Below are 25002 nucleotides of genomic sequence, written 5' to 3'. Positions count from 1 at the left end.
TTTGTTAAATGTATGGGATTTGTTTACTAAAACATTTAATCAGTTAACCTGTAGTACAGTTTTACATAGATTGACTTACTACAGAGCAAAATTGTTTCAGAAGTGGCAGTACAGGAACTTACGCTTCTTTCAGTACATTGACTCCAGCTTTTTTGTAAACGGCTATAGATGGCGAGCAATAAAATAGGTATTGATGATGTCTTTTAGTTGACAGTGTCTTGTAAAGTCAGGCCGGCAAGAAAACCAGGTAGGTGAAACCTTGTACTCTGATGCTGGTTGAAGAATTTCGCTAATGGATTTAGTGTGATGATGACTGGATCTGTGCTTGGAAGGAAGTGAGGGTATTTTTGTTGTTGTTGCCTGGTAATAGTTGATGTTTATTTCCAAATATTTTTCTTATACTTCTGGTATACATCTTCACTTCTGGTAGTGCCAAACTTTTAATAACTGGAGAAAAAATGAGAAGATTTAATATCATATTAAATATAATTCTAGAAATTGGTGTAATACTTTAAAGGCAGCTGTTGCCTGATACATACTGAACTCTGGGCAGTACTTGTTGCTGATCTGCTTTCAAAAAAACTTTTGTGTTACCGTCAGGAACCATTTACATATTTAGTTTTTATTCGTTTTTCAGCATTGCTTTCCAGTCTAGGTAGAAAGTAAAATATACCCTTACAAACTCCAGATAGAAGACTGTTTTTTGTTTGGCTTTTTAATTGATTATGTGTTTGGGAGGCATTTCTTATGGGGTGAGTTGTCTTCTATCAGCAAAGCAGTTCTTGTCCAAAGCCTCTCGGTTGGTGTGAGGGTCTCCCTGGGCTGGCAGCACCTGTTGGCTCCTCTCCTGTCTCTGCCCAGGTGAGAGGGGAGGAGTGCTGAGTAACAGTTAAAACCAGTTGAAGTGTTGCTTTAACCTGTTTAAGTATGCTGTTTAAACAGGTGGTTACAGTGTTAACATGGAGTAGCATTCTCTGCCATATTTTTTCCACACCTCTTTGGCTGAATTGACGTGGGCAAATTTGGTTTGCTGTCCTCTTCTGTTTTGATGGCAGTTAGATACACCTACAAGTGGTGCAAAAAATTTTTTTGTAAAAGCATGGTTAAAGGCACCTACATAAACTATGCAGAAATAAAAATCAGGCCCATCAGTGGTAAATAGTACTAAAAGATCAGAGTTTGGGCTTGTTACCAGTGTGGTGTAGCCTTTGAGACTGGTTTGGGTTTGATGTCAGGTTGCTTTTGGACAATTCCTTTATGCACAGATTTGATTCATTGTGCATTTGCCTAATGCTTCTTCTTTCCAGTGCTGGCTTTGAAATTCAGCATGGTTGATGTTTTTTGCGTGGAAACTTCATGATAATTTCTGTGTTAGTTCTTGCGCTGTTAAGAGAGTAACTTGCTTGTGTAAGTGTGTCAAGGTATCTGTGTGTAAATACATTGGACTGAGCTATGAGGAAAGTACACTAACAGCTACAATTGTAGTTTAGTTTTGATGAGTTCAAAATTTAATTTGGCTGTACTTAGAGGCTGCCTTAAGATCATCATTGCCTTAAGTGATTTTTGACTCCTGTTACTTTGTGAGAGGCTAAAACAGAGAACTTTCTCAGAACGTGAAACTGTCCAAAAATACTGACAGTTGCACAAGGTGAAATGGAAACTTTTCCTCTTGTAAATGTACAGGTTTGGGAGACATAGGTGGTGTTTATAACGACAGGATATTTAAAAGTATCAGAAATCAGACTTTAAAACTTATATCCTTTCGTCTTAGAAGAGTCTGTGCTTTCTTGACTTCTTTGCTTAAGACTAATAATCACAAAAGTTTCCCATGAGCTGTGTAGGAGACATGAATACTTCAGTTGTTCACCTAAAAGAAAAAGGTGTAGTTATATCTGTTGTGTTGAGGGCAGTCTTAACTTGATATGAACAACCATTTGCTATAACTGAGCCACTGTTACTGTACCTCAGAGCTTTGGGGTTGGAACATCCTAATGTAGAGGGTAAAGTCTTCTGTTCCCCTAGAGGAAAGCATCGCTCAGGTGAGGTAATGGGAGGTGCTGGAACAGCTTCAGCATTGCAGTTACAGTCTGCAGAGGTCTGAATGTCAGCCAGTGGAGTGGGGTGACCTTTCATAAGGAAAAGCAGGTGTGGGTTTAGAACAACAAGCTCTTTGCTGCTGCTGCAATTTTTTTTTTTTTTTTTTTTTTTTAAAGAACTGTGCTAAGACTTGTGCAAGGTTTTCCCTGCTGAAATCCCTGTTGCGAGTCTTGTTCAGTCCCCACAGCAGTATTGCATTGTCATAGCTGGTCTGAGCGCTTCCCAGCTATGGTAAGCATTGCAGCCCATGTCTCGTGCAACCTCAAGTTTTGGCACAGTCTCATCTCAGTAAAAATGTGGTAGTAACATCAGTGATATGGGAGATGCAATATAAATAGCAATGCAGTCAGGTTACTTGGAACTCTGTATGTGGGAGTTTTGATTTTCTGGTATAAACACTTTTAATGGAAATAACTCATACTGAATTTTGCTTGTTTTAATTCTCATTGTCTCATGTCATAATAGTTGCTTCTTACTGAATAGAAATGAACAAGAAGTTGTGTGACTGTGGCATTAAAAAACCTGTCTTTTATAAACATGATGCGGGGTGTTAATCTGTGAAGCTTCATGTGAGCTGTAAGAATAAACCTCAGTGTTTAGGGGTAACAGAGCTAGGTGTTTTGTTTATAGTGAATGTTGGTAGACTTGCTCTGTTGAGGATGACCTGGTAACTGACGCTTGTGCTAGATCTAAGGGAAGAACATTTAACAATGATTGGGACTGTGGAAAAAGTATTTTAAAACTATCCTGAATACAGAAGAAACTGCCTTGAATTCCAGTTTGGAACATGTTGCTGGAAACTGTGAGGACGCAGTAAAGTTCACAAGAAGTAGTACATTTCTTATTTTAAAGATAGGGAAAATGTGATAAAAGCATTGTAGATATTAACCTGAAATAAAGACGACCTTAGTTGAGAGTTGTGCCTGGTGGTGAGGAGCTTGCTCAGAGAAGAGTAATGCTGTGTGGTTTTTTTGGAGGTGTGGTGTGTGGTGCTTTTTTGCTTTGTTTTTGGCTTCTCGGATATAGGAGCCTAATATGGTGCTTTGACCTCCTGAATGTTTTTTAGAGAAAAAGCTTACTTCTGTCATAGTTACTCTGAATTCCTTTTGGAGACATAGTCACTTTGCCTCCCTGCCCTTATCTACAAGGATAATAAGCTTGTGCTCTCACACAGTCCTGCTGTGATATACACAAGTACTAGAAGACAAAGATAAACTCATTTGTTACACAAAAATATTAATAAACTCTATTGTGATAACTTGAAAAGCTTTTAAAGCTGGAAATTTTTAGAATTATTAAAATTGTTAACAGTAGTAGCACTACAAAATGTGTTGATATAGTACACTAGAAACACTGTTTTAATAAGCTGAGAGTTTTGGCAAAAATTATTAGAGACTGCAGTGACACAGTTTCAAAGCATTCTCTTTTTTAGTTGTGTTTAAGGAAATTTTAAAGTTCCCTAGTAGTGTGTAAGAAGAAAAAAAAAAAAAAAAGAAAAGTGCACATTTGTTCTCAGTCATACTTGTTGACAAATCAAGGAGTGAAATAGCTGCGTTAATTTTAGGTTCTATTAAGAACAGTCAGAGCAAACACTGTACCAAATCTTGAGTGATAGCAATCAAGGAGGAAATAAATTTTAGTTCAAAGGTTTGAGACAGCATTAGAATCAATGCAGACCTACAAGTGGTGGTCTTGCATGGCCGCCTTTTCCCCTGCTTTTGAAAAGAAGTTTTGAGTTACCCTAACTTATACCACAAGAAAAGTAGAACAGGTTACCTGACTTGTTTGATTTTAGACCATATGGTTTGCTTATGTGATACGATGGGGGAGGAAACACAAATAATCATCAGCTCCAATTTTATTCCACTCTAAAGTGAGGAAAAAGTTTTGAATTCTTGAAATGTTTGGCAGAAGAGAATTGTTTCTCAGTTAGCCATACGTTTTCCTTCTGCATTTGTTACTGGCTGGGGATTTGGTAGTAAGCAGACAACTGTAACATTACCTTTGCTTTGTGGGGGAGAGTTGGTCCCTGGATGCAGGGATCACTAAATTGACTTCGACTTCCCCGTTGTTTGTTTCAGAGCAGATATTACTTGATATTGTATTAGAAGCTGTTAAAATTCATTGTACGTTTGGGACAATATGACTATATACCTGAAATTTTTCTGGAGCTTTTTTGACTTAGGAGTACAGGAATAAAACTAGATGACTCTTACGTGTTACTATTTAGTGAGTCTGATTTGATATCCTGGAAAACATTTGTAAAGGACCTTTCAGATTGTTCCATTCTCTTCCTTTTTTAGAAAACTGTTTTTTAAAACTTGGTAACAATTTTTGGAGCAATGTTCAGATAAAACAAGGTCCAGAATTTTCTAGTGAGTGGTTTAGAGATCAGGTAGATCACCTCTGATTTACCGAGTCTGTTCTAGCTAGAAATTTGCAGAGCAGTTGGTTGTTGTTTTTTTAAACATCCTTAACATTGACTATATAAAATATTTTAAAGAAATCATGTATTTTTGTGTAAAAACATCTGCATTTGACTCGCATTATACATGTATGAACGAGGCATGTGTAGAGCTTTGAAGAGCCAAAATAGTTACAAAACTATGTTAGTGGGGTTACTGAACTATTAAGCCAGTTACCGTTGAAACTGTATTAAACTGGTGTCTGTACAGGCAAGCTTACGTTTGAAAGGCTGTAGTTTTAAAGGCTAATATTTTCAAACTGCATCTAATAGCATCTTATTTAAGAAGGGTAACTAGTGGCCACTTTTTTGGTCTTTTCTGCATAAGACTGCTTAACAGTGATCCCCCCCTCTTTCAAAGTGAAGTGTGATGGGCATAGGTGATATATGGCCATTACACAAGAGGTTTCAGAGGAGAAGGACAATCTAAAGATACGTGGATATCTTGCATGTGAGAACTTGCATCGTATTTTATCTTCGAAGACTGGGGAACAGCTTGCATCTCTGTGTTTACATAAGCAGAGCTGTGTTCAACTTACGGTAAATTTTGCTTCCAAAGCATTTATAACTTAATTGTTCAATGGAAGAATGTCGCTTTTTCTTTATATAACATAGACCATGCAGCGTTCTTAAATGTTCTGCACGTTCTGGCCCCTATCCATCACAGTACTTAAACCATGAGTAGCCCTATTAAAGTTGATAGAATTACTCATGTGCTTAAAATTAAACATGTGCTTAAGTGCTTTGATGGATTAGAGCCAAAGTTGTCAGCACCTTGCTTTGTTATATGCTGCGTTACACCTGCCTCTCTGTGCACTACCCTGGATCGTTAAGGGACAGATTTTCAGATTTGCTTATTTCAATATTTAGTTATCCCATGTTCTAAAAATGTAGTTTATGTGCAGTCATAGTAAATTCATACGCTGTCTGGAAGTATAAATACACAACTACAGCTCTTGAAATCTTAACAGTACTTGACAAATTTCACAAGGTTTCCTTTTTTTTCCTGGGGATTTCAGTGCGAATGTTGTGCTAATTGTTTACATGGAAACATGCCATCTATAGTATTTTTCTCAAAACTAGCTTTCTATTGAAATCTGGATTTTAATAAAGTATATAATGGAAATCACCATTTAGATATGACAGAACACTGTGAAGAACGACTGTGAACTTGAACTTCCCTAAAGCTAAGTTCAGTAGGGGCTGTTCTAATTTCTGCTAATAATGTTGAGTTTGTAAGCATTTAGGAAGTTCTTTAAGGCTTATAACTGAAGTTGCACGTACCTGACAGCTCTTCATTCTTGGAGATAACTGGAAATCCTTGATTCAGACTTAATGTTAAAAATTGCAGATTTACAGCTGTAAAGAAAATACTTGATTCAGCGAAAAGCAGTCTATCACTGCCATAAGAAACATGTGGTGAACAAGACATTTAACATTAATATCTCACTGAAATCTAAGGTCAGCTTGTAGTGACAGCTACATAGTTTTAACTGTTCCTTTCCAAATTGCCCCCGCTCCCTCCCCGTTTTTTGGGTGCTGGAAATCTACATTCACTACCTTAACTGCTTTCTTCTAAGACTGTCATCTGAACTTAAGGGCTATCAAGACTAAGTCCTGCAGCATTTAGAAAACGTAAAGGTTTGCGTCACTGAGAATTTAATTGAGTTTTAAAATAATAATGGGGAAATGATGAAATAGGTAGTTATTTTTTGAGTGAAGCAAAAGCAAAATTTTCAGGAAGATGCAATCATTTGCATGCAGGTCATTTCATAGTGAAGGGGAAGTCACCTTTGTTTCATTCTTTGATTAATATTTGGAACTGAATTGTAAATTGAAATTCATAGGTGAGTGAGTACTTCATGGTGGAATGCCTGTTTTGAATTTTCTGTCTGAACTCACAAATGGTTTTTTTAACTGTCAGTTGGTAGCAAACAGCTCTTTGCAGTACCTGTTGTTAACTTACCGATAGACAACTCGGTGACACTTGGTATTTGCCCTGATCAGATGCATCTGCAAGAATGTCTGTGATCAGATAGCTCTTAAATTGGAATCTTTATGAGCACATGTGCATTTAAATATTGTAATAATTTTCCCAGGTGCTATGTTAGCAAACCTTGATTGCACAAAAAAAGTTTTTGAGTAACTAATGTGTATGTCCCCAATAAGCAAAAAAGTAGCAAATCGCAGTTCTTCCTTTAGTGGAATTGGAAAGCTCTGTTACCACATTTGAAGCTCTTTACATATTTTAGTGGCCTTTAGTCAGATTGAGATTGGTAAAGTGGAATGAGAATAAAAGTAGGTAATTCAGACAAAAGTTACAGAGAATGCTTGTAGAAAACATGTTTTGTAGAATATACCTCGTTTCTGGTAGGATGTCACATTGTATGAATTTGATCCTTCCCCTTTTTCCGTTTCTGTTGTGCTGTTTTCCTTCTGACATCTGTGTCTTACAAGCCAACGTGCAGGGTTTTGGATTAAAGTCCTTGGGTTTTGTCACTGTTAGAGGTAAGCACCTTCCAGATCACCTGTCTACAAGATCACATGGCAGCAGTGTTTCAGATTATAATGGAGATGACATTCACTAAAAAAACCAAAGGATTTTCAGGACTGACCATCTTCGATCTGCCTCATTAGTGTCTTCCCTACCACATTGCATCCTGCTTTGGCTGGTCTCTGTGTGTGTACTTATTTAGCATCCAGTGCTCCAGCCATTTTTGTTTTAGGGCTTCTTTCTATTTAATACTGGCACTTAGCCAGCTATGTACTTTGTTGGTTTTAAGTAGCAGTGAGGTCATTAGCCATTACAGGAGGTATTCCTCTCATTCTTGTACATGAACCCCTGAAGAGCTCTGGGATGTGATCGCCCTCTTTGCAAAGCTTCATACCCAACCCTGGTTGAAGAAATTACTAGAATACAGACGTCTACAAAACGGTGGCAGAGCAAACGATGCTCTTAGGGTGCTCGTCAAATCAGTGTGTCAAAGCTTAGAGAAAAGTGCTTTGGAAGTGCCTGAAAACAAAGGTAAGAACAAGACCCCCAGTAAGGCTGCCATTACCTGCTTGTATTTTAAAGCAAAGTCTGTGCAGTACCAAGGATGAAGTGAGGAACATCAGAGCAAATAGCATGGTTGTAACAGCACCTTCTGTTGATCCGTGGTGCTGCAGCGTGTGGTCAGTATGTACTCACATGGCAGTATTTTTTTCTGGACATGAAGAGACTGATAGGCCCAATCAGGTAACTCAGGAGACCCTAGTAGATTGGATTTGCTGTGAAGGATGGCTGTACAAGCAGACAGCCTGAAACAGCAGAGACTTATGTCCTGAGAGGTGGTGTGTGCTGTATTTCAGTGCTATTGCACATTTGGACATAGACGTTTCAAAAAGATGACGGCTAATGTGCATGTTCCCTTTTTTCCCTGTGTTAATTATGACCACCACATCCAGTGCTTAAATTAACTAAAAAAAAAAAAAAAAAAAAAAAAAAAGGTCTTTGGTGCTTCCTAAGAGCAGTTTGAAATGGTTATCTCAAAAGAGTATATGTTCCTCAGAATTTTATGTACAAGGCAAGATGATTCAGCAAGTTTGACTTGAATACTCCTGTTCCCTCTGGTTCTGAGAGGTGTGCTTCTGTACTGGAACAGAATCACAAAGTGTACTCTGAAGACTCCAGCCTTGTTAATTATTGTATCGAGCATCTAAAGAGAATATTGAATGTTTGAGGATGCCTTTTATTGTAATATGCTTAATTATCTGTACATAGAGCTAGAAAACAAAATTGGTGTGTTATCCTCTGTATGCATGCCTGAAGAACTAGAGGCCAAGTTGCAATTTACAAGTGTGTTTAACTGCACGGTATGAATTAAAGGGCCTTTGTCAACCTCATACATCACAGAGCTCTTTTTGAACGCTTCTATTTTCATTCCTTACCTGGACCGTTGCTAGTTAATTAGCTGAGGTAAATGGAGGAGCATAAGGAGAATTATGCTTCTTAATATTGGGTCTGTGATGGTCTCTTTTGTGCCAGTTAGGTGTAAAAAAGTTAAACTGTTTTTTACGTAGGAATTCGAAAAGTCAAAGGGGAGCCCCAAGGTGGCTTAGAGCCAGAATAGCATCCCTGTGGCACATCCCTGTGGGCAGATGGTGTGCCCAGGGTGCCATGTGCCTGGGCTGTGCCTGCCAGTGCAGCCCTCGGGGCAGAGCCGGGCCGTGTGTCCAGCCGCTCACCCGGCTCCGTGAGCTTCACCCCGAGCCAAGGCTGTCCACAGCCAGGCTTCTGTCAGATAGCCGGGTAGGCAGGGTAACGTTTACACCTGGGGTGTCACAATGAGCAGATAGAACAAATGTAAACTTTGACTTAATTCATAGTAATTTCATGATGGTACTGTTCCCTAAGATAAGAAACAAATCACACCCCGAACCCCTAATGCTCCAGTGTAAATAATGATCAAAAATGAAATAATCTCTGCTCTCACAGAGCTGTGATGCATTTTTTTATCAGTGCTTCAGTAATCTGTATTTCTTACCTTATAACTTAGAGAATGATTCTGTCATTCCATGAATAGAAGGTATCTCTTTGCACTTATACCTCTTATCATATGTTCATTTTATGGCCACATAGTAAGATATGCATGTAACTCATGCAGATAGATACTGTAACATATTAAAACAAGCAATGGTAAAGCAGTTTATAGTGCTTTTCCCAATACTTAAAAGGGAGCTTGTGGAAGCCCTGTATGTATTGTCTATTTTATATTGCTCTGTGCGTGTGTGTGAAAGTGATTATGCTTCAGGGGATTATTGAATTAAGTTCTCCCAAATCACTTAGGTCACAATTAGATCTGTGCAATGCAGTTTTTAACCATGTCTTTAAATTGAAGTATATTCAGTCTGTTGGGCATTTCTTTTTTCCAAAAGGTGTTACTTGTAGAGAAAGTGACTAGCCTATGCTCTCTTCTGACAGGAGATCATTTTTGGTAGCTGGATGGTACAATGTGTTGTTACCCAGAATCTTGGAGACCTAAAACCACGTGTCTTCAAAGTGAAGTAGATATTGGAGGTAACAGGTAGAGTAAGAAGAAGAGCATGGTATTAGGGAGGGGAAACGAAGTTTCTGCATCCAGCAGCAATAGGGGTCTGTTCCTTTCAGTGAGGTGCTTGGTACATACATGGTTAGTGTTACCAGCGTGGCATTGACTGTGTAGAGTGCTTTAGATTACATTTTGTCAGCTAGCTGTGCCTTTGGGTAACTTAACTCTCTCACCTTGTAAGATGAAGTAATCAAGAACAAAGTATTAATGTGGTTAGAAACTCGCTTTCAATTCTGTGAGTGAGGAGCCCAGTAACTCGTGCGTGCTGTGGAAGGCTGTACAGTTCCTGCCGTGCAGCCGGTGCATGGTGGCTCCTGTCCCATGGTACTGCATGTGCTTGTTCTTCTTGTTCTTAAACAGTACGGAATAGAAAATCTCTTTGAAGTGTGCAGAATTACTGAGGTATATCTCTGTGGTGTGATATAATTGAAGAGTTTGATTTGCAAAAGATATTCAGTGGTTTTTCCTGTCACATTTTAACAGTTTTGTCTGTAAAACTGGTACTTTTGTCACAGGTCTAAGAGGAATTATTTCAGCTTCACTCTGAATAGTTCAGGCACCTCTTTCCCCCCCTGTTTTTCAAGTGCCTCTAACTTGGCCTCTGCCCTGTTTGCCGTTGTAGCTGTTACATTTTGAGATAATTGCCATGTTTCTCTCTTAGAAATAACCCAGGCTGCTAACCCAAATTTATCTTATTGTTGAATTGTAAAGTACCACAGAATTTTTGTAATGTGGATTGGTAGAAAAATCTTAATTGAATTTCCTTGTTTGTGGTCTTCTGTCTGAAGATCTTGACTGCACTGCTCTGTTTTTACGAGGTGGATTGGCAGGTAGTGCTGTTCGCATTTTTGTTAACTTCCATAAAGTGCAGTAAACAAATTTTAATGCAGATTTTATGGAATGTTTATGAAATCCATGAGCACGTTTCACTGCATCAAAGACGCCATATTTAGATGAATAACTATGTTTAAAGCCCATGTGCCTGTGAAGTACATGACTGTCCGTCAAAGAACTGAATTGTGTTTTAAAATGAAACTGATGTATTAACCTTTCATTTGCTTCCAGTGTGTAATTGCGATGGGTTTTTGAAGGTGAGCAGAAAGAGGACAGCCCGTAGCTACTTCCCTGTGTGTTCACATTTGTTGGTAATAACTGAAAGCAAACAGAGATGCACCTGTGTTTAAACACAGCAATGTCATTTTCTCTTATAAAAAGCCAGAGGCAAATTAATTGTTTTGTGAAATTTTTTACTCTCGTTCTTACGCTTGCAAATTGATTCACCTAACTGGCAGTTCTCTGCACAGGGCAAGAGAAGCTTTTCACTAGATAGAGTTGTTATGTCAGCAAGTTCAAGAGAGAGTGAAGTTTGACAGTGGGTCAGAAATAAAAGTAATTTATGCATTACACTGAGAGCTGAAGGTGATAGAAGCCAGGCTGTTTACAACCCGGTGAAGATGACAAAGGTTAATGCTCTGTGTTAACATTATGTGATTACATTTTAAATGGTTATATATACTTGCTAGGCATGTACATTTTGTAATACAAGTTTAAGGAGAGACTCTGCTTTTTTATTAAAATAAAAATATTTTTAATATTTCTAAATATTTAAACAGCATAAAATATATAAAACGGCACCCAGAGAACAACAAAAATTGGCAACATAATTAATAAAGAACATTTTAACACACTTTAGGGGAATTATTATATAATACAAACCCAGACATTTTAAAATAGTAGGTGTCCTTGTGTCGCATGGTGTACTCTGCCCATGCAGTTACATACCCCTCAGGATTCTGGAAAGGCTCACTTCTGAGATAACATATACAGACTATTAAATTGCAAATCTTTGTGTGGCATTATTTATTATGCTAATGTTGCACATAGGATATTATGTTAAAAGACAAATTGAGAAAGAAAGTTACATTTTTCAAAAATGAAAGCTAGCATTTATATCTGCAATATGCAAATTATGTTTCATTATTCTGTATTCACGTTTTAAAAATTCATGTTCCAGAGTACGTTCTTTTTTTAGCCCATGTTCATAATGGGATTAATTGGCAATCATAATTTACCCTCATTAAAAGCCTTTTTCTGATGCATATTATCTGATCAAAGTCTTTTTACTTTCCCTCAAATGATGTATCCCACAGCACTAAATTCACTTCTTCACAGTGTTCTTCATGACACTGTCTAATGTTTGGTTCCTAAAATATTCCTATATTAAAAGTGTGGAGTTTCCAGTATAATCAGGGGATTTGGGAGAGATGTGGGGAAGTTTTCGCCACTAACTTAGATAATTGATATATGTTAAAACAATAGTGCTGTATTACTTTGGCTATCTTGCCTTCTAAAGGAAAAATAAATTTTATTGCTGTTGCTTTGCCCTCTGTGCATTTTGGAAGTTTTTTGTAGCTGTCTTGTGAGTTTGTAGGGTTTGGAGAAACAAATCACTTTGTTTCTGTTAATAAAATTTTCTTTTTTTTGCTGGAAAAAAGAATATATTACATTCTAATTTAAAACTAGGTAGTTCTTTGTATTTTTCTCTTCAGTCTTGTCTGAACTCTGTCTGTTGAACAGAACTTTGCAACAAGGTGTATGGCTTCTTAACTTTCCAGTCGTGATGAAGAAATTCAAACTTACCTGCTTTCAGGAATTTAGATTAATGGCATAAAGGGGTAACAGGATTTATTACTACTTTTTTCTTTTTAAAAAAAAAAAATAAAATGACATGTTTTGACCATTCATTTCAGCACCAGATTTTTTTAACTTCTGCCTGTGAGATGTTTATACTGGGTGAGCTGAATCCTTGGTCCTCCAAAATGTTCTTTTTAAACTTTAAATAGTTTTTCAAGTAATGGTTATTCATATTATCTGGAAGGTAAACCAGAAAATAACATTAAAATTAAATTAGTTTGGTTTCTTATAATCCGTTTGGTAATTTGTTCATTGCATAGGATTTGATAAAGTCTGAGTAAAAATGTTGCCATTTTAATAGTAAAGCTCAGCCACAGGTGGAGAAGTTCTTTATTAAATACTGATTAGGTTTGTTTTCAAGGAATATTTGATTTTCATGACCTTTTATGTCATTCTGATTTTATGTTATTTGAAATAAAATGTCATCTTTTTTCATAGTGCCTAAAATAGACTTTATTAGTTTTCCTGAAAGCTATGTGCAGCTTTGCTTTGGCCCATTTAAATATTGAAAACAGCAGGATTTGAGATTTTTCTTATAATCCTCAACTAATAGAGTTTAATGCTTTGTTTGGCTTACCCTACACAGCCTAAGCAAAAGTTTTAAACAAGATTAAAAATACGACCTTATTAACCCATGGCATCTAAAGATACAGAACAGGCCTGCAGAGACATCAGTCATTCATTAGCCAGGATAGCATGGTGCCATTCCCAATATGCTCAGTCTGTTCCAGATGAAAACATTTTAGGACCACGGCTTTTTTCTTTTGGAGTTTTGGTGATTGTGCAGCACCCAGAAACAAAAATGAAAAAAGCAAGAATCTGTTTCTAAGCTGAATAGTCAATCTTTGTTGTTGGGGAAAATGAAGTTTAATTACTTTTGGAAATCTGAGGTGCAACCTGTCTGGGATTTCTCTAAAACAATTTTGGCAGATCGAGAGACAGCAGAGGTGGGGCTTGGCTCTTGTTTACTGCATTTCATTAGTCGCTGAACAAAATTAATTTCACCTTTCTTTTTTTGAAGTTAGAATTTGCATGTAAGGTATTGGATGGGTGATTGATGAACACGTTGAGTTCCAGAAGGATGAACTATCTCATTGTCATGGAAAATTTATGCTTAGTAAACATTACAAAACACAAAACGACATGATACATTCATTGCTGTGTAATAAGATTCCTTGTTTACTGGGCATGCTATAGGGCCATGGCAACAAAACCAGAAATAGGAACTATGAGTATTCTTGTTGTAAAGATGATGATGGTTATCAAGCAGTTCAGTTGCTGGAGTTTTACATCACTCCATATTCATTATCATTCTGCAGTGCTGCTAATAGCATGAGGATCAGTGAAGAGGTGTAAATGTGAAGGCTGGACCAAACCTATAATAAAACATTATGTTTTATTGTATGGTATGGAAGAGTAACGTAGGTAAATGTGTACTTAGCTGATACTTTGAGGCAGTTATCTGTAAGTGTTCCGGGGAGACAGCGTAACTACAGTTTGCTGAAACAACCAAAAACCAAACTAGAATACTTTCTAAATTTCTGTCTTTCTATTGATGTTCCAAAACAAAGCAACATGACTGAATATTATTTCTTTACTTAATCATTTAAATATACTGGTATCTTGTTTAACTTCCAGCATATCCGTTGCCCTTTTGATCTCCATGGGGCAGTAGCTAGATACGTTTCATTAAGTTCGAGACCCAGCTGAAAATCGGAGGCAAAATCAAGCCGGACAAATTGCTTACACTGTCATGGATAAACATTTCCTGCTTTCATACCATTATTTGCATTTTTTTAAATAAAGGAACATAATTTTTTAAAAACAGACAAAAGTGGCAGATGTTTTTGAAAGCGTATCTGCAGTAACTGAAAAATAAGAGTCTTTGTACACCTCCCTAAGTCTGGGTTTGCAGCATGGAGAGTTTCTTGAGACCTGTGGCAATAGAAAGCATTGAAGATGGGAAGGAAGAGGGTGAAAAGGCCTCAGTTTTCCCTCTTTTCCTGTCTTAGTTATTTTCCTTAGTTCAGTGCTTTTGGCCTGCCTTGTCTGACTGCCTTGTTCCCATCAGCAATGCCAGATCCTTGAAGTAAAAAAAGTGGTAGTCTTCAGGAATAAGGTGGTCTGTAGGTAGATTAAGAAGTCTAGGGGAAACAAGAATTTACATCTGATTATTGATCATTTCATTTTCTTTCTGCATCAAGCTTCACTGACCTTCCTTGCCTTCCCCAAAGTTTTGAGAATATATGCAGTGGTCAGTGATGAGGAGCTGATCTTGAGGGATAATCGTATTTCTGTTTGGTAGAGTTCTGCTGCTGATTCAGACATGTTCTGTACACAGCTAAGTCATCCTGAGTGAGATGATCTGATACTGCTGTTTGCTTTCCATCTCCAAGAGCAGCACTTGCATTGCAATCATGCTTTCACAACTGTGGGATGTATAGGAAGTTCCACCATATTTATATCTAAAAGGCAGTGTAACATGCAGCTGGCACAGCGGTGTTTTCCTTGACCCTTTCACTTAACAAAAGTTTCATTAATCTTTCATTTGATAACCAGCATTTTCAGTATTCTTGGACATCTGCGTCTGCCTTGTTATTAAAGCAGTACTTTTTCTGCTGTTCTGCATTCTTGATTGGTGAATGTGCTTTCAGTTTCGTTTTGGTTGGTGGTTGTGAATAGTTATAGAAAGGAAAAAGTGATAAAACCCCATTTGTAATATGAGTACTTAATTACATCAGTAACATTAAGTTTTCAAGCTATAGTTGGCAAGCTGAAAGTGTGAGCACTACCTTTTAAAGGGTAGAAAAGAAAACACATGGTTGGTAATTTAAAATCTCTAGGATACTATGCTGGAAAATGTTAGTTTTCAAAATGAAAAAAACTCTAAAAATAGTTTGTATAAATATTCAGATAATGAAAACATTCTGTAAAAACAGTTTAATTAAGATTAAAAGGTCATTTAGACAATTTAGCAGGGAGTTTTTTAGTAATTACATGGCTAACTTGGTTTACCTCAAAGTAGTAGTTTTATGCTGTGTATAGCAAGAAATTAATGTAAAAATGTTGTAATACTACATTACAACCAAGTTACAGTTTACAGACTCCAATACTAGTAATACCTTTAGGATGCTAATTCCTGGTTATATCAAATGTTTGTATCATGCAGTTCATTTGATAGCACTATTTAGCATTGAAAGTAACTATTGTCAGATTTGATATAAAACACAATACAGATACAGAGGCAATGGTTCACACTGCAGTTTGTTTGAGCCTGTTACACTTTATTTGGCTGCAGTTAATCCCAAATGATAATGCTCATATAGAGCATTCCAAGTGGTTTTCTAGCCTACTCTTCTGCTTGTAGTTAAATGGTAATTTTACATATTTGGATTAGCCCTTTATTATTTATTTTAGATTTTATATACAAACTGTTGGTTTGAATGTCTCTGTCAGGTTGACTTCTCTGCTCTAGCTTTTTCTGCTTTGACATAATTTTTGTTCTTCAATTTTTTTGTACTTTGAGGTTCTTTGATCTCCTTTTACTTGTTTCTACTTTTAATAACTTACCCATTTTTTTCTCTGTCTCCAGTTTATGCTTTTCTAAATAATTGCATGTATGTCTAGTATTTTGCATTCAAATGAATCAAAATCTGTTTGATTTTGCAGAATGTCTTAGTCCCAGTCTAAGACTGCAGTAAGTTTTTATTTAAGCATAATTAGATACTGAGTTTTGGATACAAATAGATGTTTACTGTTTAAGCAGAAAAGTTGTATTTAATCAAGTCTATCTACAAAAGTATTCAGTGACTGAGAGCACTTTAGTCAATAATGACAGTGCAGTTTTGATAGAAAACTTCTCATGTTCTCTTTCCAAAAGGTATGGCTTATAAATTTAATAATGTATTTTTTTTATTACAGGGAGAAGAAAATGAAAATTCAAGATATTAAAAACAATATTAAAGAAGCTATAGAGGTAAACTTATGAGCTATTGTTTCTAATTATTCAAAGCTAGCTATTTAGACGCTCTCTACAGTATTTTATTTTTATTTCTTGCAGACAATAGTGACAGCAATGGGCAATTTGGCACCTCCAGTTGAACTAGCCAATCCAGAGAACCAGTTTCGAATCGACTACATCTTAAATTTAGCTAACCAGATAGACTTTGATTTCCCACCGGTAAGTAAATAGTTGAAAATGGCGGCAGCTATGCTTTTTTGCAAATAATTGTATTTCATTGCACTGTAGTAAACATTTACAAAATACAGTGAACTGCTCTTCGGGAATTACTACAGTAGGTATCTTTGGTCAGTGCTAATCAAATAAAGTATATAGCAACACGACTAGAATATTCAAGCTGAGACTTCATGAACACAGAGTCATTTGTCTACATTCTTGTGCTCTGCTGAAATAATCGGCTACAGAGTTAAGATGAACAGTGCTGGCAGTAAAGTTTGGATATTGTTGGGAATTGCCCTGCCCAAAAGGCATGAAGATAAATGCAGCAGTCTGTTGATGATTAGCTGGCATTTAGTGATACTGTATTTTTCTCTTTTGGAAGAATAGTAGTTTTCTTGCTGATTCAGATGTTCTCTGACAGCTGTGTCAGCCAGACTTTTTGCAAAGGCTGCACACGCTATGTCCTTGCCCCAACCCTCCCAGTCCTAGTTAATCATTCAAAATGCCAGCAGTCCTAGAATAAATGCAGAAAGTATAATTATTTTGTTGATGGTATAACTTTGTGCCCGCTCACTGTGATTAATTTCTACTGTGTCTCAACCAGGCTAGTAGCAGAAGCCCATGAAAATACAGTTTGTAAACACTGAACTCTTAAACTCTGAGAAGATATTTTTATTAATTATCTTGAAGTACCTTATACTTGCAGTAATACAAGAGTGTGTTGAAGTTTTTATTCTCTCTCTGTGCACTGTACCAGAGGACCAAGGGTAGGAATGATGATGATGTATCAAAATCATGAGCCATTTACAACAGAATTTTGTGTCCAGCAGTAGTCAGTCCCAGATGCTTGAAAGGAAAGTGCAAGTGCAAGTAGTAGTAAGATAGTGGGATACTTTGCACCGCAGCAAGGTTTTCGTAACTCTGCTTCGTAAACATTATTGAACAACTTAGCCTGTGAAACCAATGACAGTTACCTTTTGCAACTGTGGCTACTTCTGGGAATTTCTTTGCTTTGGTCAGCCTTTATTAAAAGAAAAAAACCACCCAAACAAAAATGTATACTTAATGTACAAGGCAGAAGTCATGTGCTGTTAGCCATTAATTGGAAATCCTGGCATTGTAATCTTCAAATCCAGTAATTTTCAAAGTTCAGCAGACACAGACGAGTTGTTGGAGGGGGAGGTGCATGATTCTTCTCTAGCACTTAAAATGTAATATTAGTCATTTTATCTTAAAGAATCTTAAATAAATGAGAGATTTGGAGATTTCTTTTTAACGTGACACCTCTTTAATTTTGACTCTTGTCAGTGTTATTCATAGGAGTATTTGGTCCCTTCATGGATGATCTCCCCTGCTGGGGGGATAGGAAACTTTGTGCATTGAAGATAGTTTTGTAAGAATATTTGTGAGAAAAGACAGTGGCTACTTACTCCACCCTGTGTGCCTCTGAGCTGGCTGCATGCCCGCAGCTCTCCTCCTGCCCACTGTTTTGTGATAGTTCAGGTTGTGGTCTGTAGCAATGCTGTCAAGTTCCTGTGACCTACCTCATACTGAAATACTTGATTTTCCTTGTCTCTTCTATCTCAGAGGGTTTTATTTCTTCCATTCCATTGGAATGCAATGATTTTTTTAAAATATTTTTTTTCTTTCCCCTGAAAGCAAGATGTAGTGGTAAGTGAATAAGCCAAGTGTATATGTATTACATTAACTGTTGGGGTTTTTTTAAATATGAAAATTAATATTCAATATGTATTATCTCTGGTAGGATACATGGCACTTGATGTCTAAAGCAATAGAAATATACTTCCCAGGTCCATAACTAATTTCAAGTTCAGTAAAGAGTCTTTGATGTGTTGAATGACCCAACTTCAGGAATAACAGTGCGCTAACAGAACTAGTTTTTCTTCTCTGAGCAAAGGTATCGTCTTAAATTTTTAAGTCCTGAGTCTACAGAGGTTTAGGCATGTGCATAACTTTTGAGTAATGGTTAGCTTCATTGGCATGATTAACTCTTTTCATATGTAAATGTTTGTAGGGTTGAGGTTTTAGACTGGGTATACATTAGCCACTAATTTTGAAGGCGTGTTGTTGGCTTCCTCTGCCCTTGGTGATTATATAAGCTAACACGTATTCTGAGTTTGTCTGAATGTAGGTTATAGTCCTTTGGTACCTGAAAAACTGAACCCGCGTTTTAATTGCATATTTTAAATCAAGTTAAGGTCTAGAATGTCCCTAGATTCCAATTCTCAGTGCAGTAGTATCAGAAATAAACGATCCTTGGGTATCTCCATAAAAATAATTTTGACTTTGTTGTAGATTAATTAAAAGTACCTTGAAGAAAAAAATAAGTTTCCGTAAGTGGAAAGGAGAGCCTTATGCTAGCTATGCTTTATATCTAAGGAAATCCTGATTATCTGCTTTTCCCTCCAGTACTGTGGTGGGAGAATTTCATAAATTTGCAGCTGAATGTTTTCTTGCATAGCATATTAACACAGAAGAAGGGAGGGGAATTTTTAGCAATGTTAGCTGTATGTAATGCTTTCCAGTTTGAGTTGCAGAACTTGCTTTCTGTCTCTTCCATTTTCTTCATGGGGAATTATATTTCAGCTGTTATGAAGGCATCTTACCTCAGTGTAGTATTTGATGCTGCTCTTCTCTGCCATAGGAAGAACATGAAGGTAGGGAGAAAGAGCACTCATGTACCAAGGTGTACACCAAGCATGTATCATGCTGGTGATTTGAAGTATTGCAATATTTAGTAGATGAAATCTGTAGTTCCTGTTGTAGTCCTTTCATTTTGTTTCACCTTACTGTATATGCCATTGGCAAGAACCTAGAACAGTTTCACTCTTACAGCCAGTGGTCCAATTTGTCCTGTCTTCAGTATGTTTTCAGCAGTTTCTAAAATGGAAATTACAAAAAGAAACCCAAACCTATGTGACTGAAGTGAATTGATAAAAGTCTAGGAACACAACCACATTGAAAACCTGCAGAGGATGTTAATTAGTTATATTCTAGGCAAAACAACTGAGTACTAAGGTTGTATTTTTATGTGAAGTATTTTCTGCCTTAGCTCGTAGTGGATTTCTGAAATCGCTTGAGGACACAGTATCTCCATGGGTGGTGTTCTGATTTAGTTTTGCAAAATACTTTGCTGCTTTTTGGGGTAGGAATCTATCCTTATTATTGTTAAGATTTGTTGCACAGCCTTTTTTTAGTGCAGAGCAGAGTGGAAATAAGAGAAGTCTAATCAGGTCTGTGTAATCTGTTGCTAACAGCACTGATAAATATTGTGTGTAGTATTATCTGCATCACTGGGAAACATACTCTTGCTAAAATGACAGGACATTAAATTACTAGGTCTTGCAAAAACAGTGTAGCCCTGCTAGTTTGAATGAACTAAGAATATCAGAGAGATCAGGCTTTCCATAGAGAAGTACTGAAAGCAGAACTTTTTTTTTTTTTCCCAAAACACTACAGTACCAATTTTTTATGAAATATTATCATTTGAGGAGGACCATTATCATTGCCTTTACTCAAGTTGGATTTTTGTCATGCTATTAAATTGTCACAGGCCAGCATGATAGCTTTAAGCAAAGGAGAAAGCTGAAGTAAGAAAGCCTCCAAGTTAATCAAGCTGAACTCATTTGAGAGAGCTGAAGCATTTAATTTTAATAATCGAGCTGAATGGGAATGCACATTAGTTAAAGGCTTAGAAATGAGGTAGTGACCTATGTGTTGATGTATTGGTACAGATCTGAAGGCATACATGTAATTACTGCTGTTGGGCTTGTGCTTTAAGATTATATCATGATAAATATACATTTGTTTTTTAAAAAAATATGTTAAGTGATTTAGAAATTATAAAATGAGCTATGCTCATCACTGAGGCACTCTGGTAGAGACAAGACTAGTTGGTTTGCTTGAGCAGTACATTTGAGAGCTTGTCTGCGTTTCTGCTAGAACTGCTTTTTTAGTTATCTCACAGTAGCTAAACTTTGTAGGAATAAATTTTCTGTGTGACCAGATTAATACATGCTTTATAGGATCAATGTGGTATATAAGAACAAAAGCCTCACAAATCAAAATTTCAGGCTGTTTTTACTACTATTCCGTCAGTTAAAATGGAAAATAAAAGCAAATGGTGCTCGTAGTTGAGGCTTCTAAATGGCATTTCTGTAACTATTGTACTTTGATGCATTTAGCTCAACGCAGTTGTTATGTGTACATCTTCAGTGTCAAAAATCAACCTTATGAGTATTTTCAGTAATTCTAACTAGGTGTGTATCTGTTTGAAATTTAGGGTGGTGTTGGGTTGGCTGGGTTATAGAAGTGGTACTTTTGTTGCTGTTCTGCGTACCAGACAGTGGTTAGGACATTTTCTTCATCCCTAGTACCAACGAGAATAGTGACCTTTTTCTCAGCCCTTTCTTTTTGCTCTTACTTTTAGAAGAGGAAAGGAAATCCTCTCATTCTAAGAACATTTCTCTTTCCGTGATCAACCAGTTTGAACCAAGCTGCCAAATAAAACCTATTTATTTTGGGTCACAGTCCCTTTATAATTCTCTGGTTTTAATGCTATCCAAAATAGCAGAACAGTATTTACAACTGTCTATTTTTAATTGATCTGGATTCAACTGAGGAAGATGTCTCTTGAAAATACCATAGTAACTTCAGAAAAATGGTATTCAAAAAGTAGTAGAATCAGAATATTAGCTATTGAAATGCAAAACGGCCAGGGAATCACTGCAGCCTATGGCTCTCTAGATTGGGGAAAATACGTGTTTAGAAGAGGTGATACAATTTTTAGGGTGCTGGTGAAATTGTTTGCAGTTTTTTTGGTCCCAGTTTATTTTTTTATTACACTGCTCCATTGTAGTTATTTTGAATCTCCCACTACCAGTGCTGCTGAATAGTTTTATTATGGTTTTTGAGTGGTGTCCTTGAGGCTGAGCTTTACCACATGCTGGCTTCAGCCTCAAAGCTAGCTTAGCATCCCCTCTGCCCACAGCCATCCCTTCCCTCTCCTCCCCACCATGATGTGCCACCCTCACTTGTGCCAGAAAAACCTTCATTGGGTCCCCAGCGTAAATCAAACCATTGAACCGATCCAGGTTAAAAATAACCTTGGTAACCCTTACTCCTCTCTTCTATTTTGGGGAGGTTATTTTTAACAGGGATCAGTTTTGAGGGCTGGTTTACAACATGGCCTGAAGGCAGTGTGGTACAAAATAAGGTGGTACAAGTTGTGTAAAACATTAATGTGCAGCAGGGTCAGAGGTGGGGATAGGAGTCCTTACAATTGTTTTGACCCCAAAATCTTCAAGAAAGTAAGAAGATTATATAGTCTCAGTAAGAAAAGATGTGAACTGGGATTTCTTCACTGCTGAAAGTGTTCCTTAATTATGTAAGCAACAGAACAAAATTACCCGTACCTCTAGATAATCACCCTGAGGTGTATAATGATAGATATAGTATTATTATTCCTGTCTAAATACATCATGGAAGAAGAGAGCGGTTCTGGTTTGACAGTGTCACTAGCTTTATAATGTAAAGACAAACATATTCCCTTTAATGGAGGATGTTTCCCATGAGGCTGTCTCAAATATCACAGATTTTGGGGTGCACAAATAGGCAAAACATTTTCTGTGTTGGGTATGCCCGTGGGAGGCTGGGAAAGGTGGGAGACAGAGCCTGGTTTCTTGGGTGTCTGGGTAATGCTGTGTGCAATTTGGGTAGCTATCACAGCGAGAAAACAGGAGGCTCTTGCTTTTTCTTGTCCAGACTCTATAATTTTGAGCAATTCACCTCAATATCCTATATACTTTTTTTTAATGCCCTATAGATCTTGTTATCTGTAAAACAGTGGTAAAATGTGTATCTTCCAGATGCATCTTGAGGCGCAGAACTGGTAGAAAGTGGGGATATGTGAAGTATTTTTAACTCAAGAATGTTAGTGTTGTTAATGAAAAGGTATGGGGAGTATTACAGACCATATCAGCAGAGTGATGTGGTACTAGATCCTCTGAAGTAATCTTTACTCTTTACTTTTTTTTTTTTTTCTTAAATCTCCATTATCTTATCTACACAGAGCAGCTCCTTCTAAATAGACTTCTGTATAATCCAATTGAGTTTACCTGATCAGAGTTTAACAAGACTTGAAGCTGGTTTTCCTATACTTTAATAGCAGAAATAAATTCTTGAATACAGATTAGTTAAAGAGTTCTTTTGAAGCCTTCTTTTAGTATAGGACTCTGAGGTACACAGCCGCTTGACTTAATTTCTCTTTCTCATAGCTAAAACGTGTAACTAGTAATGATTTGCAAATAAATCTCTGGGTTTCATCCACGTGGATAGATGCCTGGTATGAATGTTTTATTCTTATGAATGAATAGCAATATCTACCAAATTCTGACATTGCTAACCTATTTACTGGAAGCATTTATTATTTTTTTTTTTTTAATTCCAACTTCAGTCTGCAGTACCCCAAGTTTTAGTTAGGCTGTCGACTAGCCCATTGTATCATACTAAGAAATATTATGTTGACACAAAGCTTTTTTTATGAAAAATTGAAATGAAAATACATTGTAAAGTATCTGACTTCCTTGGTGACTAGACGTTATTTTAATAAGTCAAAGCAAATACTATCGCACAACTTTGTTTTCAGGGTCCCAGGAAATTCCTGGTGGCCATCTTTTTTGACAGCAGTTGTCATAGCAATTGTTACCTCGAATGGCACGTTTTCAGATACGCAGGAATTCCCCAGTGGTCCCACATGGCTGCTGCAGCCGTGCTGGGAGCAGCTGCCTGCTGTACATGTTGGAGAGGCTCTAGAGCTCTGGGATGTGAGCGCTGTGGCTCAGGGGTGTCTGTTAGCACCTGGGGGGAGAAGCTGGTGCAAACCGCTTTCAATACCATGGATTTTACAGATCCTGTTTCTTTTGGTCCACAAAAAGAAAGTCTTTGGGATTTCTGTATTAGCATACATAATTTATGCAAAACTTCTTTTATTTACAGAGGAGAACTTGATTTGTCCTACCTTCTAGTAATACAGATTTTATTGCCAGTAACAGCAGTTTCTAACTGCAGTGGAACTGGGGGTGCTATTCTTATGCTTCAGTTTGTTACATGCAATGAAATAAAACACGTTCTGTGTATGAAGTGAAGGTATTTTTGGCTAGAAAATTAAAGGAATGTGCCCTCTGAATTCTGCAGTGCTTTCACTGAGGTGTTCACCTAGTTCGGTTGAAATCCCATGAAGTATTTCCTTAAATTGGAGCGTCTACAATCCAGGACCTTTGACAGTGGGCATTATCTGTACGTCTTTTCTGTAGTGCCATTGTTTTTTTGTACTACAAAAATACCACCCTATTTTTTGCTTTATTATTAATTTATTTGATTAGCACTTGAAGTAAATGCTAATGCTTTATTCTGCACTTGTATTTCTATCTGGTACATTCCCACCATACCATATTTATAGGTTCATAAGTTCTCCTTCGGAAATTCATTTGAAGAAATCGTGACTTAATTTTTCTTGATACATCTTCTTTGTTTTTCTCAGAGCAGTCTTAAAGAACAAGAACAGATTAATTCAATTTATGTTGAAATGGAAGAGCTGTCAGCTGAATTAAACAGGAAATAGGCATAAATTCAATATAGAAATTCTCAAACATTTTCTGGTTTTAATCACAGTAAGAGGGTATCACAAAATACTGGTGTATGCATAGATGAAATAAAATTCTACCTGTGAGCCTGCCTGATATCGCGATGGCTTGAGAAGAGTTTCTGTGAGAGGCTATGTGAAGACTAAGCAACAGGTAAATGTACTAACTGCCCTGTGGACATGGGGTTTGAGTGTGCAACAAAAAGTGCCGCTGGGCATAAAAATTCTGTAACGTGCAAAGTCTCGAAAATGTGACAGTAAACATGTTTCTAAGAAAATAATTACTTTGGTGTTTAATTTACATTGTGTCAGGTGAGTAAAGGATGAACTTGGATGAGTGTGGAAGTAACTGAAAATAAAGAAAGTGAAAACCACTGTGATCTATACTATATTTTGATTCTGTGGAATATTCTTTGCCCTTTTTACATGTCGCCCTCAGTGCTAAATTTAAAGTTGTGTTTTATTATTCCAGTACCAAATACAGTATATTGTAGTGTGGCTAAGATGTACAAAGTTACCTTTTTACAGCAGGGAGACTTAGATGGAACAGAGCGACAGGGAGTATACCGTTGTTTTTTAAATTCCATCATAACTTCGTAACTATGTCAGTTCCCAAATCTTGAGAGAGATCCACAAGCACAGGCCTTTTCCCTTGTCAAACTCGAATGGAAGTTGGCAAGAGCTCATGTGGGAATGAAGGTGTGTGGATGAACAGGTATTTGCTTGTGTGTTTGCTGCGCGTGTGACTCTGAGTTCTGATCCTGCCTCAGATCTGTTGTGCCCACGGCTGGCTGGAGCCGTGACGGGTATCATG

General features: G+C 37.1%; 1 protein-coding gene across 4 annotated transcripts in view; it reads left to right on the top strand.

The window, feature by feature from the left end:
- GNAS (GNAS complex locus) overlaps positions 1–25002 on the top strand; it is a 158513-nt gene that overhangs the window by 85261 nt on the left and 48250 nt on the right. For all 4 annotated transcript variants that reach the window (XM_055813806.1, XM_055813807.1, XM_055813809.1 and 1 more), the window contains exons 3-4: positions 16267–16321; positions 16406–16525. In XM_055813806.1, the coding sequence (XP_055669781.1) occupies positions 16267–16321; positions 16406–16525 (175 nt within the window). The remainder of the gene's footprint in view (positions 1–16266; positions 16322–16405; positions 16526–25002) is intronic.

This window comes from Falco peregrinus, chromosome 9 (assembly GCF_023634155.1).
Source record: "Falco peregrinus isolate bFalPer1 chromosome 9, bFalPer1.pri, whole genome shotgun sequence".
NCBI lineage: Eukaryota > Metazoa > Chordata > Aves > Falconiformes > Falconidae > Falco > Falco peregrinus.
The sequence above is the reverse complement of the archived record's forward strand: the minus strand, read 5'-3'. Positions and strand labels throughout refer to the sequence as shown.